This window comes from Scleropages formosus, chromosome 20, assembly GCF_900964775.1.
Source record: "Scleropages formosus chromosome 20, fSclFor1.1, whole genome shotgun sequence".
Lineage (NCBI taxonomy): Eukaryota > Metazoa > Chordata > Actinopteri > Osteoglossiformes > Osteoglossidae > Scleropages > Scleropages formosus.
Window position 1 is genome coordinate 5,555,712 of NC_041825.1, and position 15,984 is coordinate 5,571,695.

General features: G+C 49.3%; 1 protein-coding gene and 1 non-coding gene across 3 annotated transcripts; both read left to right on the forward strand.

Moving 5' to 3' along the window:
• The first annotated feature begins 684 nt into the window (after positions 1-684).
• trnar-ucu (transfer RNA arginine (anticodon UCU)) lies at positions 685-777 on the forward strand. Its single transcript has 2 exons — positions 685-721; positions 742-777. It is a non-coding gene; the product is annotated as a tRNA-Arg (tRNA).
• Positions 778-3,076: 2,299 nt separating this feature from the next.
• On the forward strand, positions 3,077-10,708 carry metrn (meteorin, glial cell differentiation regulator). Of its 2 annotated transcripts, none has more exons than XM_029246550.1 (4): positions 3,077-3,182; positions 6,507-6,949; positions 8,441-8,500; positions 9,350-10,708. In XM_029246550.1, exons 1-4 carry the CDS (start codon positions 3,127-3,129, stop codon positions 9,661-9,663), a joined length of 873 nt encoding a protein of 290 aa, XP_029102383.1. In that variant the 5' UTR covers positions 3,077-3,126; the 3' UTR covers positions 9,664-10,708. The 2 variants fall into 2 exon arrangements, with proteins under 2 accessions (XP_029102383.1, XP_018590429.2); XM_018734913.2 differs by lacking the exon at positions 3,077-3,182 and adding an exon at positions 4,521-4,829.
• Positions 10,709-15,984: the final 5,276 nt, after the last annotated feature.

Consider the following 15,984-nt stretch of genomic DNA (forward strand, 5'->3'; position numbering starts at 1 on the left):
GTGAACTATTATGGTTTTCATTGCTTTCACTAATATTTATTGCCCCCACCTTGCATTTAATATAAAAGTTATTAAAATATCAGCATAATGTGCAATTAAATATATGATATAATTAATAAAAAGTTCAATTTTGAACCTAAATGTGCTTGGAAATGTCGTTTGCATGATCCATTTGTTTCAATATTCAGCATTCTCAGTGTGTTTGCTTTCTATGCCTTGTAATTTATGACAACCAGCTGTTTGCGAGGCCATCTAACCAGCCAAAAAAATACTAACTTGTATTTTTGGGGTCATTCTTCTCTAAATGTATTTCCGTCAATTATATCCGTAGTCTGTTGTCGATTTATTGCTTTTTCTATGGCAGCATCCTGTAAAAAAAAAAAGCCGAAACGGTTCAGTCACAGCGGCGGCAATTTGTCCGCTCCGACTGCTCACTTCATCCTCAACTGGCCAAAAAGTGCTCGTCGGCGGTGCTCGTCGGCGATGCTCTGCGGAGAACGAGGACGATCACCATTTCGCCGTACCAACCCAATCTGGAAAAAATCAAGAACTGAGTTACAAGTAGTCAGAGCGGATTAGAAATACTCGTCTTAGAACTAGTCTTGGTCTCTATACCACTGAGGTCCAATGTCCCACAGTCCCTCCTGTCACATCTGTCACATCTCTCCTAAGCAATAAACATCTGGCTCTGTGGCACAATGGATAGTGCGTTGGACTTCTAATCAAGGAGTTGAAGAAGCAATTCAAAGGTTGTGGGTTCGAGTCCCACCAGAGTCAGTCTATCCAGGGCGAAACATTCAAACAAAATGTTTTCTTGGTAACATTTGACGTAGTGATTAGCGCTGCTGTCTTTCATGTAAAGGTCTTGGGTTTGAGTCCCATCTGTCACGGCATCCGCGAGCGTTGTACTTGCCCTGACAGGTGCATTAAAAATAAGGCTGCTGTATAAATGAGTCAATTATTTCGGAGGAAAGTGTTGGCTAAATAAAATGAGTAAGCAATGTCTTTTAGCTGTGTTTAGAAACATCAACTTTGGGGAAAATGTGGGTCAATAAAAGGTTGACGTCATTCGCTCACTCACAGTACGTTTACTTGGTCAAATACCTTCCCTTTCCCTGAAAACACCCTTTTTTTTCCTGCAGACAGCGGCACGCTCCTGCTCGTAGCCATGGGGAATCTTGCTGCCTACTGCATTAATAATAAAAAGCCACATTCTTTGGCTTAGGCAGCTGCTGGGATTTTCACATTTATGGCGAACCGCAAAACATTTCCCAGCGCTAGAGGCCTCCCGCTCGAGACGGCTAAGAAAGAATCGTGGGTGTTTGTTTACTCCGTTAAAGCCCTGCCAGCATGTGGTGCTTCTCAATATTGCAGGTTGTAGTTGAAGAAGCACAGTAATAATTGCAGAGACAGTCACCGAAGTCAGCATTGTTAGCGTTACTATTATTAGATGCCGCCTCATTTATCACATTCTTACAGCAGCCCGGTTCTCCATTCAGATCCCCTGCCTTTGAAACGGGCAGCGGCGAACAAAGCCGCCTCTTCATGCACACAATGGAGCAGCTGGATTTTTGCACATGTGCCTTTGTTGGGTTTTGAAGCCTTGTCATAACTCGACCGGAGGGCCGGGGCCGTACGGCCGAACCTTTCATCGCGGAGTGTTAGCACAGCCTTCGAATCAAAGCCCCGACACGTCCTCTTCCATCCCCACGCGTGGTCTCCTCGCATCGAGATGGATAGCACAACTGGCACAAAAGAATATTTTATTGACTTCTAATGCCTCAGCATGAAAGGGGGCACAGCAGGGAGGGGGCAGAGGGCAAGGGTGCCAGCGGCAGTGCCCCTCTCACACCCAAGGCTGGGCCGATATACTGGGTTGCGGAAGGGCCGAGCAACCATTGGATCCCCTCCCCATTTTGCCTATATCGGTGTGTCATTGTCTCTTCCTTTGTGCACTCATCCTGTTTCCCTCCTTTTTTGCCCTGAGCGAACCCAGTGAGCCCGGCCGATCTGGGTCTCAGTCCATAGCGCAATAAAAAGATGCCAGGGCTGCAAGACTTTCCTTCACCGAATTTTATTAAGTGCAATAAATCCAACCAACAAAAAGCTAAAATATGCATCGCCGCCCAAGCAGTCAGTTCCATCCCAGCTTGTCCAGGACCTGAAGTTATTTCCTTTAGTCACAGGCCTTGTGCACTCAACTGTCAATGTCAGTCTTATTAAAAAGGATTCACGGAAACACACGTACTAAGTTTGCTACTTTTAATAACTTTCACATTGCAGAACTCCGTATTTGAGCACTTGGAATGCTTGTTCCGCTTAACTTCGCATAATAATGATAATAACAGTCTGCCTCAGCGACAGTGTCCACTTATTATTAAAAATTTGACCCTTTATTCTTACAACGTAGGGAGTTCAGTTTTTTCCTCATTATGCTGTACAACTATGGCTATAGCTTTCACTATGGTTGGATTTATGCAGTTAACTTTAATACTAGAAAAACCGGAGATGTTTTTCATGGCACCAGCTTACATATGACTTTTCACACTGAAAGAATGTTTAGATCCTTTTTGGAATGTAACTAAATTGGATGTGAAAATGTCATTTCTAGGAATTTTTAACTGATAAGCACAGACCAAAACCCTTAAGACTCGGCCTTTTTTGTGGAAGATGCCAAGACTAATTACACGGCATTAAATGTAGGCATGCGTGGTGAATGTATGCCTAAATATTTGAGTTCCTCCCTGCGAGGGGGCGACGGGGGGGCTGCGGACAGCGCAAAATGCAGCGCAGAGATAAAAGCCAAAGCGCGGACCGGGGGAGACGCCTTTCGCGCGGCGCCCCTCGAGGACACGCACCAATCAGAGGGCGACGCGGCGGGGGTCGCCCGCGTGCCTTTTAAATGTTAAAGCGAAGAAGCCAATTAGATCGTTGGAAATGGAAGCGTTTAGAATATTTGGCGCGGCGCCGTTCGACGCGCCACGCAGCAGAGAGGAGGCTGCATGAAAGACGTCACACAGTTAGTATAAAAATAGATTATTAGTTCATAACACATAAAATGCTTTATACAGTTTGAAACACATAGTTTTGCGTCAGCTACTTCGGGTTTCAGGAGTGTATTTCGATATGAATTACACATTTCTGCGGAAGCCTTGCTGCACCATTGAGTCCACTAATTTATGGTATGGAAGTGTGCTGAAACTTTTAGTGAATAAAGTAAACCTAGTCAGTTACCCTGTATTATTATACAACCTACCTTTTGATACCGCGGGTTTTTCATTATCTTTTTGTCTTTGATGTCTAAGGTTTTGTAGTAATCGACGTTTTAACGACCGACAAAAAGAAATTTTTTAATTGGAACTCCATTAATCCACGCAACATGCGTTATTGATTAGAATCTCCTCATCATTGTATATTGTGATTTTGTATATACATGGAATACAGTGCATATTGACCATTAGGTGCAGGCCTGCGGCTTGGCTCTAAATTGAAGATCATTAATAACCTTACATATACATATATGTACTTTTTGGTCCCTGCGAAACATGAGACATGACTGTCCTTAGCCCGCGTTTTTTTCGCTTTGTTTTGGGGGTGGTACGTCTCCGAAGGTCTCAATTGCTTCATTTACATAACTCCATCAAAACCACAGTCTTGGGTCAACTCATTGAGGAGCCCGAGCTTTTATTCAAACTTTTTGGCGGGCAAGGTTTGAGACACAATAGAGGCACTTAAAAACATCTGTTGCCTGAAAGAAAGGAGATAACAATCCGTAATCCTTGTAAACTATTTGACTGGAGATTTTCTGTGACTCGATTTGTAGTTTGGGACAGTAGAACAATAATAAGGGCATATACGACACATTCATTTTAGTGAGCAAAATAAACGTCAGGTGATATAAAAATACTGGAAAGTGAGAATATGCCATAACAACTTCTGTCGCGTTTGTTTAAATATTGTTTTTCACCAGACGAATGTGTGCAAAGTGATAGATTACACACAAGACTGTCTTTTCGCAAATGCTTTTGGGCATTTCATTCATGTTGCAGGAATTAGTACACTGATGATTTAAATTATTGCAAGCTAAAATTTTACTCACGTAGTTAAACGTTTAAAGATTAGTTAATATACCGTTGTTCCGTCTGTTCTCTGGGCCCTTCTTTCTTTGTAATATATTTAATTCTCTCTATTTACAGTTAAATAATTGAAGAAGCTTTGTGTTATTGGATCACATTGTACCTGTAGAAAATACTAACTCTCAATATGCTGAAATTGATCAAATGCAGCGATTAAAGTAGCTTGAAAAGCGTAAGTTGTTTAAATGATACATGATTATGCATCCCAGACAAATGCTTGCTTTGGCGTCTCGGTTCTCCTTGAATGATTTCGCAATGAAGTCATTTAAATGTTGCGCTCAGTTCCGGTTTAAACCCCGCCCCCTCAGTATTCTGATTGGTTTAAAGTTTCGCCTTTTTTGTTTGCCATTGGGCAGCGACCCTCCCCCCGTCCGCACGCGATAAAACTCAAGCGGCGCGCTCCCTTTCCCGGCGGTTAGCGGGTGCGGAGCTGCGCGCAGCTAGAGGTTTCTGCGGACTGAAGCGCGGATGCGGAGCGTTAATGACACAGCACAGGGTTATGGAAGTAGAGGAACCAGCGGTCGACTGCTAGGTCCCGAGGAGAGCGCTACTACTGTCGGCCCTGTTACCTTATGAACGCTTTCTGGAGTCCTTTGAGGAGAAGATGCAGCTCGTGTGGGTGCTCGCGCTCTCCTCGCTCTGCGGCGCGGGGATGTGCAGCTACTCGGAGGATCAGTGCAGCTGGAAGGGCAGGCAAGTGCGGGGGGGAGGAGGGGTTTCCCTCTGCACTCCCGTGTTGGGCATCTATTAATGACATTTATAATAACCTTCGTTTACAGTTTTGTCCGAGGTGTCTAAAATGTTTGCTAATTAACAATTATTAACGAATTTGCAGGATATTTTTGCTGCATCAGTTAAGGGTAGCCGATACCTCGAACAGTGGTGCGTGGGATTCGAACGAACAACCTTAAGCATGTAAGACAGCAGCGCTATATAATTTCTTCCTGCCGCCGCATATTGACTTCTGCTGGGTTTTAACTGTACGAAGTCGCGCAAACTGGTGCCAAGTGTCCCTTTGCTCATCTGTCCCTGGCATGGGTTCGAACCCCACAGTCTGCAGGGTCCACACTGCACTAAGCTTCCATTTCTTTCCGCACCAAGTTGCAACTGTACCTGCAGAGCAAGACTAATTAACTCTTGAAACATTATTGATTCTTCAGTTATGAAAAAAAAAAAGATTATTTTAAAAAATCCACTTTTGAGTGCTGATAAGTGAGCACTTCGAGGTCCTGCCCGTTGTCATTCTTCGTGTGACCATTGATTCTGTGACCTCCGATCCCGGTCCCTCGAACACTGTCAAATATTCACTTTTATAAGTGAAGTGAAAGGGGAAAATTTATCAAACCTGTAAGACTTTGGGGGGGGGGGACAGAGACAGGAGAGAACACGTGCGCTACCTAAAAATCAGTCTAATTCGTTCAAGGAATTATAGTTTCAAATACTTGGAGTTATTAACAAGTAACGTGCCTGGAGATGATGATGATGATGATGATGATAATTAATAAAACATACTATTAACATTTTTATTTCCATCAGATGCCTGTGCGCGATGGAAAATACATGGAATAAAAACCAGAGTATCAGAAGTGCTGAATGAACTGCTGGTGAAGCACAGCAGGCTGCGTGTTTTGTCCGTTTATTTATTAATTAATTTATTAGAAAGTGGGGAAAACTCGCGAGCCCCGAATGTCACTGCGGGACGCGCGTTCTCCGCTCCACCGCTAGGTGGCGCTTCAGTGAATTCCATTGATTGTTAAAGGAAAATCTTTGAGATTCAGTCCTGAACTGTACTTGAAACATAAATTAATGTCACCAGAGTCAGTTCAGGTGCACTATGTATGGCTCAATAAATAGCTCACACTTATTATTTATTTGTCTGTTGATTTCTTTAATTAATTATTCATTTATTTATTTTACCTCTTGGTCATAATTGGAATCTGAGAAAGTGAACCCCCCCCCCCCAGGTCCACTCCCCCAAAGAAGCCTTGGGGGAAAGAAGACATCAAAGTCTTGTTTTCATCCCTTTACCATATTTGTAACGCTTTGATGTCGCGAAGGGCTCCGCCGCACTCCCCACATCTAAACGGAGAGCGAAGCAACAACCCCGGATGCTTTACATGGTTCTGGAAGCCATTTCCGTTGCCCACGGATGGTGCTGAGCTCACTTGATTTCCTGACCACAGGAGCACTTACGCAGCACACTGTCCGGGTATCTGACTGCCAAGTTTGCTGCTGCCGCAGCTGGAGGGTCCGCGTCTGGACGGGGGGGCAGCGGACGGGACGGGGGGCTTGCCATGTGCTGTCGGTCCTAGGGTGTGTGTCGATTGACCCTAATCGTTCTGCGCCTCCCTTTTCTCCCTGTTGCTGCAGCGGACTGTCTCAGCACCCTGGCAGCGTGGAGCAGATCTCCCTACGCTGCGCCGAAGGCTCCCTCGAGTGGCTCTACCCAAATGGGGCGCTGAGGCTCACGCTGTCCCCCCGTCTGCCCTCGGCGGCGGTCGGCCCGGTGGGCAGCGGCCACGGCAGCTCGGGCCACATCACCGCCTGCGTGAAACCGGCCGAGAGCTTCCTGGGCGCGCAGCTCTACCTGGAGCGCGACGGGGTGCTCGAACTCCTGGTGGGCGACCGACCGGACGAATCGCGCCCGCCCCGGGTGCGCTGTTTCAGCACGCAGCCCGGCGAGAGGCTGGCGCTGTTTCTGCAGGCAACGCCCCACCAGGATATCAGCAGGCGCATCGCCGCCTTCCGCTACGAGCTGCGGGGGGACTGGAACGCGCGCGTCTCCCTGGACTCGGACCCCATCAGCAGCGAAGGTACGAACGCGCTTCTCAGGTGTGGGCCTTTTCAACTTTCGTACTACCCACTCCTGTTTCGGGCCGTTGCGTGCGTGCGTGCGTGCATCTGCTCTGCAAAGTGCCTTACAGTGTTAAATCACTGTTATTTACTCTGGTTTACCCGTTTATACAGCGGTGTAACTTTTTTACCTGAGCGCTTCAGGCCGAGTTCCTTGCTCAAAGGTGCTGCAGCAGGAGGTAGGATTCAAAGCTCGGTCCCGCAAAGTGCAAAGCAGTGACTCTAAACACTTCGCCACCTGCTGCCGGCCGAGTGTAACTTCTCAGAAGCCGCTCGTATCCCGAAAATGGTTAATCGGACGTTTTCTCTCCCCCCCCCCCGAAAAATACCCACAGTGAGCTGCTCGTCCTGGTCATAGCTGAACCGTGCTTGAACAAGCCCCATACTTTTTTCCTCTTTGCTCGCTGGTGGGAAAAGCTGCAGCGTGAAAAAAGGGCTCCTCTGCGCAGGCCACGCATAGGGAAGGGGGAAGAAACTTTGGCAACAGCACCCCAGAGGCTCAGGGATCAGCTCTCTGCTCCGGCAAGGAGAGAATGCGCCGTTCCGCCCGCGCAGGGGAGGGGACCCGGCGCAACAAAAGCCCAGTACGGGGAGGGGGGCCGGTACAGAGCCGGCCCTTTCATTCAAGCGCATGAGAGTTGAGGGATTAGTCGAGTTTCCCTGGCGACGGGGAGGCCTCTCATCAGCTGGGATGCTCCCTTTGTTTTGTTTTTCCTCTGCGGGGATGCCTGTCTCCAGGAATTCACCCCGTCTGATTAGTGACTCGGGGCCGCTTTGCCCGAGGAACCGAGTTCCATTAAAGGGTCCTCAGTAATGGGGGGGGAGGGGGGAGGGGGGCTCCTCCAGGCAGCAAGCGAGGAAGGCGGGCGCACCTCTGAAGGGCCCTGCTTTTCTCCCGCTCTCTTTCCGCCTCTTTGTGTGCGGTCCGAAAGTTAAGACTGGTGCCGCATTGGTGCCCCTCCCCGTGATCCCTATTGAAAGTGGGCGACGGAGCCGCACGGTCACCCGCGAGAACCGCGCTGGTTTGAGCTCCTCAACTGCGAGGCAGCTGTGGATGTCGTGCCCTTGCTGAGTGGAGGAAGTTGCCTTTATTGCGGGGTCTTAACGCGGTTAAGTTTGGTCGCGTCGACCCTTTGAGCGCGCTCGCGCCGCCGTCTCGCCTGGCTTTTCATGGCTCGCAGTTGACGGCGCTTCTCCGGGGTGGGAAGTTTGGAGGTGTTTTTATTGCATCTTCAAAGCGTCTGGCTTGGGGGGGGGGTTGCTAGTGGAGCCATACGTCAGCTCTCCCACCCCCACAACCAGAAAAGAAACAGCTGTGCGCTGTCAGAGTGGTGGCCTTTCCCTCTTCTTGTGCGGAGACGGGAGGTGCAGCCTTGTCTCCATGCCTCTTCACCCTCGTTTTTCATCACGCTCTTGTGCTCACGCTGACTTTTCCATCTTTCTGCCTGCAGGAGCCTGCAGACCCTGCAACGACACGGAGATACTGATGGCTGTCTGCACTAGTGACTTTGGTGAGTTCCCCTGAAACTGCTCAGCCCCATCTTGCCTTTAGGGTGCTGCTTGAAACCCTTCTGCAATATTGAAAGGGATTCAGCAGCTCCGAGGGGCAGAGGGAGCTCATTCCACCACAGTTGAGCCCAAACCTAGAAACTCCAGGCTTTTGATTTTGTATATTGGCCCATTTTAATGTGTTGGCTAAGAATTCTGACAAATTTGTTGTAAAATGCTGGCCCGTCTTGCCCTTGGAGCGCTGTTACAGTTCACTTTTCCTTACATCCCAAAGAAAAAAAATTTCCTGCTGTTGTAATGGGGGCTATACCCTCTGCAGTGGGGAACAAGGAGTTAGGAAAACAAGGGCGCTCGTGTAAGTGTCCCTTTGGTCCCCGTGTACATAAACGTGAGAGATAAAACCGTAACGTTGCAGGTATATTTCCCACCCCCCCCCCCCCCCCCCCCGAAAAAGGAAACAACGCAGAGGAATAATGTGGAACAAGCGAGTGAAATATTCGGGGAGGAATCCTTTCCATTCCAGGAGTATCCATTCCTTCGATACGCGAGCGTTACGGAAATGCCATCCGGCAGCCCAGTTTCTTTTCACGGCTCCAGGTGGGAGTGTTACTCGATACACTCCGCTCGCGTTTGTTTTCGAAACGCTCTTTGCTCTCAAAGGACCCCCCAGTAAGTAGATAGCTGCGTTGGTACAGAGCTGTCATGTCAACGGCTTCGGTAAGAATGAACCTTTGCTCCGTTTTCACTTTCGAGAAACTTCTCCACGCTCTGAGTTCAACAGGGTTTGTCGACTTGTTGCTTCTTCAGTCACCTCTTGCCTCTAAAATGTGTGTCCGTGTCCGTGTCCGCAGTTGTGCGAGGGAACATCCATTCAGTGGTGGACGACAAGGACCTTCGGGCTTCCGTCATCAAGGTGAGCGCCACCAGGGTGTACCGGCAGAAGTACGCCCTGTTCTCGGGCGGCGGGCGCTTGGCCAAGTGGGGCGAGATCCGCACGCTGTTGGAATGCGGCGCCCGACCCGGCGCGGGCAGCTTCCTGTTCACCGGTCGCGTTCATTTCGGAGAGGCGTGGCTGGGCTGCGCGCCCCGGTACAAGGACTTCCTGCGGGCCTACGACCTGGCCAAGGAGGCCCGGCAGATCCCCTGCGAGCTGGCGTCGGACTGACGGAAGACGCGGCCTCCGCCGACAGAGTCGAGGTTTGCTCGTTCCTCGCCCCTTGGCACGGAGGAGGACCCCCCGCGGTTCCCCCGGAGATGACCGGGCTGCCTCGCGGCGCTCTCGCCAGAATATCCAGAGAGCACCTTTCGCGTGAATCTGAGACGCTCCCGCTGCGGCAGGAGGGGAAGGGGTTCCCCGCTCTTCAACCCAAAGACATGTCGAGAACGTTCCGGAAGACAAGCCATGAAGACGCGAATCTCCCGGGTTCGCGCGAGAAGCCGTCGACTTGCCCGCCGCGGATTGAAAATGTCCGAAATGCTCAGGAAGAATGACCGCGGTTGGTTTATCGTAGCGCGGCTTCACGTGCATCCTGCCGTTAGCGTCACCGAGCGTGTGTGTTTTTTGCGGTCCGACGACCAAAGTTCCAAGCGGAGCTGACGGGGACGAGCGACCGGGGTCGGGAGCTCCTCTCCCGCGGTCGCCACATTCCATACGTACTGCTTTTTTGTGTGGCGAGAGGCGTCCCGCGGCGTTACTTACTACGCGTTCGAGAGAAGGTGGTGCGAGTGAGCGGCTCTGGTTCCCAGCAGCTACCGGAGACATCGGACATCGGGTCGTGCCGAGGGGGTGCGGGGGTGCGGCGCAGCTGGCAGGAACGGGGACCGGCGCTCTCGCTTTGCACTCTTACACGGAAAAGGGAACGAGCGAAGCTTCCGGTGTGGAAACCAAATGAAAAGCAGATTGTAAGTAGCTTAGTCCACACACACACACACACACACACACACACACACACACACACACACACACACACACACAGTGAGAGAGAGAGAGAATTTAATATATAATTTCCACGCAGTTACTATATTATATTGTTGTAACACTACACAGCACTGTGCTTTTGAGAGCTCATGAGTTGGCTGCGTGTAACCGGCTGTCCAGTCGTGCAGGACAATGACCGAATTTTCACTTTGTACTTCAATCTCACACAGGGGCCATTGTTCATCTCGTCTGCCCTGTACAAAGAACTTTTGCTGTGGTTTCTTTTTTTCTTTTCTTTTTTTCTTTTCTTTTTTTTCTTTTCTTTTTTTCCTTCTTTTTTGAGGTTACGACATTTATTCAGACCAGGAAATGCTTTTTAAATCTGGGCCCTGTTTCACAGGAGATTTCTGGTCTTATGATGGTCACAGTTGTAAAGAGTCAGAGTCCAACTTTGTTATGGGGAAACAGATCCTTATTGGGTACCTGTTTTAAAGTGTGTGTGGTGTTTTTTGTTTTTCTTCTTTCTTTTTTTAAAAACATGTTTTTGTGCTTGCAGTGTACGAGCACTTCCTTGTATCAGTGTTATTTTACTGACCGCTACGTCGCCATGCTGGAGGGGTACCGCTGAGGCCGACGGCCACCGCGGATACGCGCGGGGCGTCGCTCTCATCCGTTCGCGCCCGAAACGCAGGTGACGCGACGCCTTTCGCTACGGAGCCGCCGCCGGAACGGCCCCGAGTTGACCTCGCGATGCGAGAGACGAGGGCGGGCTCCGCTCCGCCTCCGGGATTCGCCCCGGGTTCGAGGCCCCGTTCACGGGAACGGTGTGCTTTCGGCAAGGCGGCGCTCAGCTCCGCTTCGAACGCCTTGCAGAGAAGTTACTCCAAAATATGCCGTATAATGCAACAAAAAAGGGCGGGGTCAGAAGAATATATGTTAGGGCTAAACGTCTATATTTTATGTGCACTAAATTGATGAAGGGATGGGTGATACCAAATTTAGGAGGTACAGGCAGTCCCTGAATTACAAACGCCTTCCGTGTCCTCGGTGTGTCTTTAAGTCTTGATTTTGACATAATTCGGAACAGTTAGGTATGGTGGGTATCTAAGGTGAGTTTGTCAAATGTTTGTCTTGGAAAGGTACAGGATGTACTATATACTATGCATTAAAAAAACATTATTAAAGAAACATTCCGGATACACAAAACATTTTTAATATAACAATACAGTAATAATGTATTGTTATTGTTAATGATGATGATGATGATAAATGTAACTACAGTATTTAAAATGGAGAGAGATGATGATAATAAATGTTACTACTGCGATGATGAACAGAGGACACGGAGGAGGCTGAACCCAAGTGCAGGATCGTTTATTCAGAATCAAAGGACTAGATGTGGTCGGGGACGGGCGAATGGTCGGTCGGTCGGTCGGCGAACTGAACGGAGGCGAGGATCCGATGTCGGGGTCGAGGGACAAGGCGGGTGGTCCTTATCAAAGAGACGTGGAACAGGAAACGATGAGGGGAAAGGACTTGGAAGAGCAGAGCGAGGTACGTTTGAAAACGTGGGGTGGGCGAGAGTTCACAACTGGGGGAAAAAGTGTCTTTTATAGCCGAGTGCCCTCTCGGGGGGCAGGAGAGGCGGTGTGTGTGCGTGCAAAACATTCAAGAAACTTTAATATTCGCTTTTTCCATGTTCATTGGCGTTTCACCTTTCTCTTTATTATTTACGCTTTAGTTTCAATTGTGATCATTTTCTTGGATGCATCACCATCACTTGCATCACATTTACACTTTGGTGCCATGGTTAGGAGGGTAAAAAAAAAAAAAAAAAAATTAAAGCCAAATACAGTAACAAATGAGACACTTAATGGGAAAAGAAGGAAGTGTGTCCTACCTCGGGCTCACACACCCCGCCCACGAGCCCACAAACCGCTGTAGACGCGCAGTATTTTGATGCGCTTCGCAAAGCGGTGCCCGTTCGTTATCGTGAACCGTTGTATGTACGGTAACTCCAATTTTTTAAATGTAATCGGCTTAATTATGAAGTTTTCATTTGATTATTTCCTAAAGGTGACAAAAAAAAAAAAGTCCAAGTTCTGGTCATTAAGGGGGGTAGTTTGTAAGTTCGGGTTGTACGCAAGTCAGACGTTTGTAACTCGGGGACTGCCTGTATTTTATAACTACGTGAAAGAGCTGAGAACTGCCGTCTTTGTTGTTTCGTTGCTGGTGTGAATGGTTTCGTTAATCACTGTTACCAATTTGTGTGGCTAAAGAGGAATGTTAATGCTCTCAATGTGAATATAATGTATGGAAATAGATGCGTGTGTAAAAATAAGCAAAGTAATGTGTTTGTGATGTTCCTGTATTTGTCCTATAAAATCTAAACTCCTAAAGCCTGAATTATGCGTCTGGGTCGTCCAAGCTGCGCGGAGTGTGTTTTACCTTTTCGGGATGTGATTTTACACTGCTCTCCACGGCACTTTAACAGCTCCGAATAGTAACGCTTCCCAAGGCTGGTGAGCAGAGTTAATTTTCTGCCCGAGTTGGTCTCCGTCTCCCAGTCTCTTTCTCCACAACCTACTTCCGCTGGACTCGTTCGGGGCCGTAGAAATTGCTGGACGCGGGCATCGGGTACTAGTCAATCGAACATGAGCCGAGGTTTCGTCTGGCTTCTCCCTGGTGCCTCTCGAACAGACAGAAAATAAGTGCTCGTGGTTTGTGGTCGGCAATAAATGGAGCGAAAGGACCCACTTCAATGTGCCTCCTCAAATGGCTCGAATTCAGCGCAACCGGAACTCAAAAGTTCTGCCCGCAGCAGCGGTTGGAGAAATGGGGGAGCAAATAGACAGGATGCGGACGCAGTTGAACGCAGAGGAGAGCACTGTCCTCCACTTTTGGGAGACGGCATCCCCGTCAAGTTCCTTCCATGTTACTTCATTTATCTGACACTTTTCTCCAAAGCAACTCAAATTATTTACCCAGTTATACTGCTGGGTCATTTTACCGGAGCAATACAGGGTAAGTACCAAGTACTAAGCTCAAGGGTACTACAGCTGGAGATGAGACTGGAACCTGCAACCTTTAGGTCCAAAGGCAACGGCTCCGACTGCTACGTTACCAGCTTCCGCTCCGGTGCTCCACACTTCTACTTTTTCACGTTCTAATGGAAAAAGGGACAAAGGGCAGCGGGTCTCCCACGTGAGCGCAGTGCGTCGGTGTGAGCGAGAAACTCGTATCCAAACGCGCTGCTCTCCGGGGGCCGCGGCAGGAGCAGAAGGGAGACGAAGGAGCCGGCGCCGAGACGCTGCTCTCGCCGTCCCTTATAACCCTCCCCAGCATTCGCGCTCCAGGAAGTTATAAATTCCCATTAAGAGTCGCCGTTAAGCGCGGGGAGGCGGTCGCACGGTCGCCCGGCCCGCCTGCCATTCATAGATAACCGGCGGACTGGGTCACGCAAATAATGGGCCTCGCAGAGCTCCTGGAGCCCGTCCAGCTTGCGCCGCCCTTCTTCCCGGACATCCCCGGCTCCGCGGGCCGACCTCCCCTTCCCGAGCCCTTCCCGTTTCGGGTTGCGCTCCGCAAACCTACCTGTGGTTTGGGCCTGGCGCTGGTGGGCTCGCTGACCCCGGGTGGGCAGTCATTCTGTCTCCAGCGTGTCCCGGCCGCCCCTTAACTCGCCTCTTCTTCTTAGCACTGTGCTGGGAAGGGGAAGAAGGGGGGGGGGGGACAATTGCAAAAACAAAATCCAAGCCATTTTATTAAGGCAGCAGCCCTGGAGTCACTCTTGGGTTCAATAGCTGTGTACTCTCACACACACCACCTTGTCACTCTTTTCTGTTTGTGTGTATTGTGTTATATATATATATATATATATATATATATATAAGCACAGAAAAGAGTAGAAAGGTGGTTGAGAGTACACACATATACATCTGTCTGAGTGTGTGTGTGTAAAGATATATAGACACTGCTTTTATCCAGAGTGCCTTGAAATTTTTACCCGTTTACTGTCGCAAAGAGCAGACCGGAGACGACCCGAGCGCGGACCCAATTGCGGGATCGTTTATCGCAAGGATACGAGGAGCAAAGCAATACTCGTAGCCGGGGGACAAGCGCGGTCGAATCCGAGGCGCGAACGCGGTTCGAGAGTAGAATCGGAAGACGTTTCGATGAAGCGAAGCAAGGGCCGATGCCGTAGAAGAGCGGAACGGACAAGGAGACCAGCGAGGGAACGAGGAGGGAGATGCACGGAGAAGCACGGCTAAGGTGCCGTGGAAGTGCCGCGAACGCGGGAGGGACGGTTGTCTCAAAGAGTGACCAGGTGCTTGCGGTTGTGCTGCGGACGTGGGCGTGACATTCACACGGGCACAGAGGTACTTTTTTTAACCTCTTTTTACTTGGTTGATACTTCTCCAAAGTGACTTACCATGATTTACCCATTTTGTACAGCAGGGTAAATTTCACTGTGTCAGTTCAGGACAGGTACCAAGGTTACTAGTGCATGAGGAGGGATTTTAACTCGGGTTCTTCCAAGTTGACAGCTCTAACCACTACACCACCCGCTTCCTCACTTTTTAATGGCTTTTAATGGAAAACAAATTAGTGTCAAGATGTAAACTTATTTTACCACAGCGTACTCTTACCCTGTACCTCCTTATCCTGACTGAAGGTGGAGCAGTTGTTGAGAACGGGGTTCTGATCAGTTTGAAAAAATGTGATTTGAATATATAATTGAAAATCAGATCACTTTAAAGTCGGATTAATAAGAAATGAGTTTAAAATACTATAAATCATGTAGGAACTCCTGAGATGTATAGACTTGAACCCGGGAACCTTGAGTTGAAGGTAGCGGCTCTGATCGCCACCAGCGATATTCTTGTAACGCACCCTTCTCGGGGGTTCACAAAGGGGCATATCGCCACAGTCCCTGCTGGCTGTACGAAGAGAGTACGACGACGAAGCCGCAGCAGGAGGGTGGAATGCAACCTGGTCCGAGGCACTGCTCGGGTTGAGGTGATGACAAAAACAGGAAGCTGCAAGGGACCTGGTGGGGGGGGGGGGAGCAAGCGATGAGGAGCTGCTGGGCGAGGTGTGGACTTCCGCAGGGCCCCAGCGGGTGTTGAGGGAAGCGGACGGACTCGCCGAGTTGTCGGGCTCATCTTACCGTGTTTATTTTTGAGTTACCGTGAACCGTACCGCAGCTTCGGTGCTTTCACGGTAACGCGGAAATAATTTTTCTTGAAAGAGAGGACCGTTAAAGAGGTCGCAGAAACCGGCAGCGCAGTGGATGTTGCTGGTTTAAAAAACAAAAACAATTTTACAGATGTAGAACGAAGAAAGGACTTAACGCGAACTTCCGATGCGAGCGGTAAACGACGAGGTACCGTTTACCTCGTCTTCCCGTCTCGGTTTTATTAGCCGCTCTGTTTTCTTTCGTCACCGGCTGGTCCGAGGCGTCCCGGCGCCTATTGTTTTCAGACAGAGGGGCAGGTACTGGTGCCCTGCCCCTGTTTTCTCTCTCCCCCTGCTGCTGCTGACCCTATGAACTACTGGCCCCCCTGC

Coding starts and splice junctions, on each gene's coding strand:
- metrn (XM_018734913.2), top strand. CDS start 4,741: ATGCAGCTCGTGTGGGTGCTCGCGCTCTCCTCGCTCTGCGGCGCGGGG. Junction 4,830..6,506: donor CAGTGCAGCTGGAAGGGCAG/GCAAGTGCGGGG, acceptor CTGTTGCTGCAG/CGGACTGTCTCAGCACCCTG. Junction 6,950..8,440: donor GGACCCCATCAGCAGCGAAG/GTACGAACGCGC, acceptor TTCTGCCTGCAG/GAGCCTGCAGACCCTGCAAC.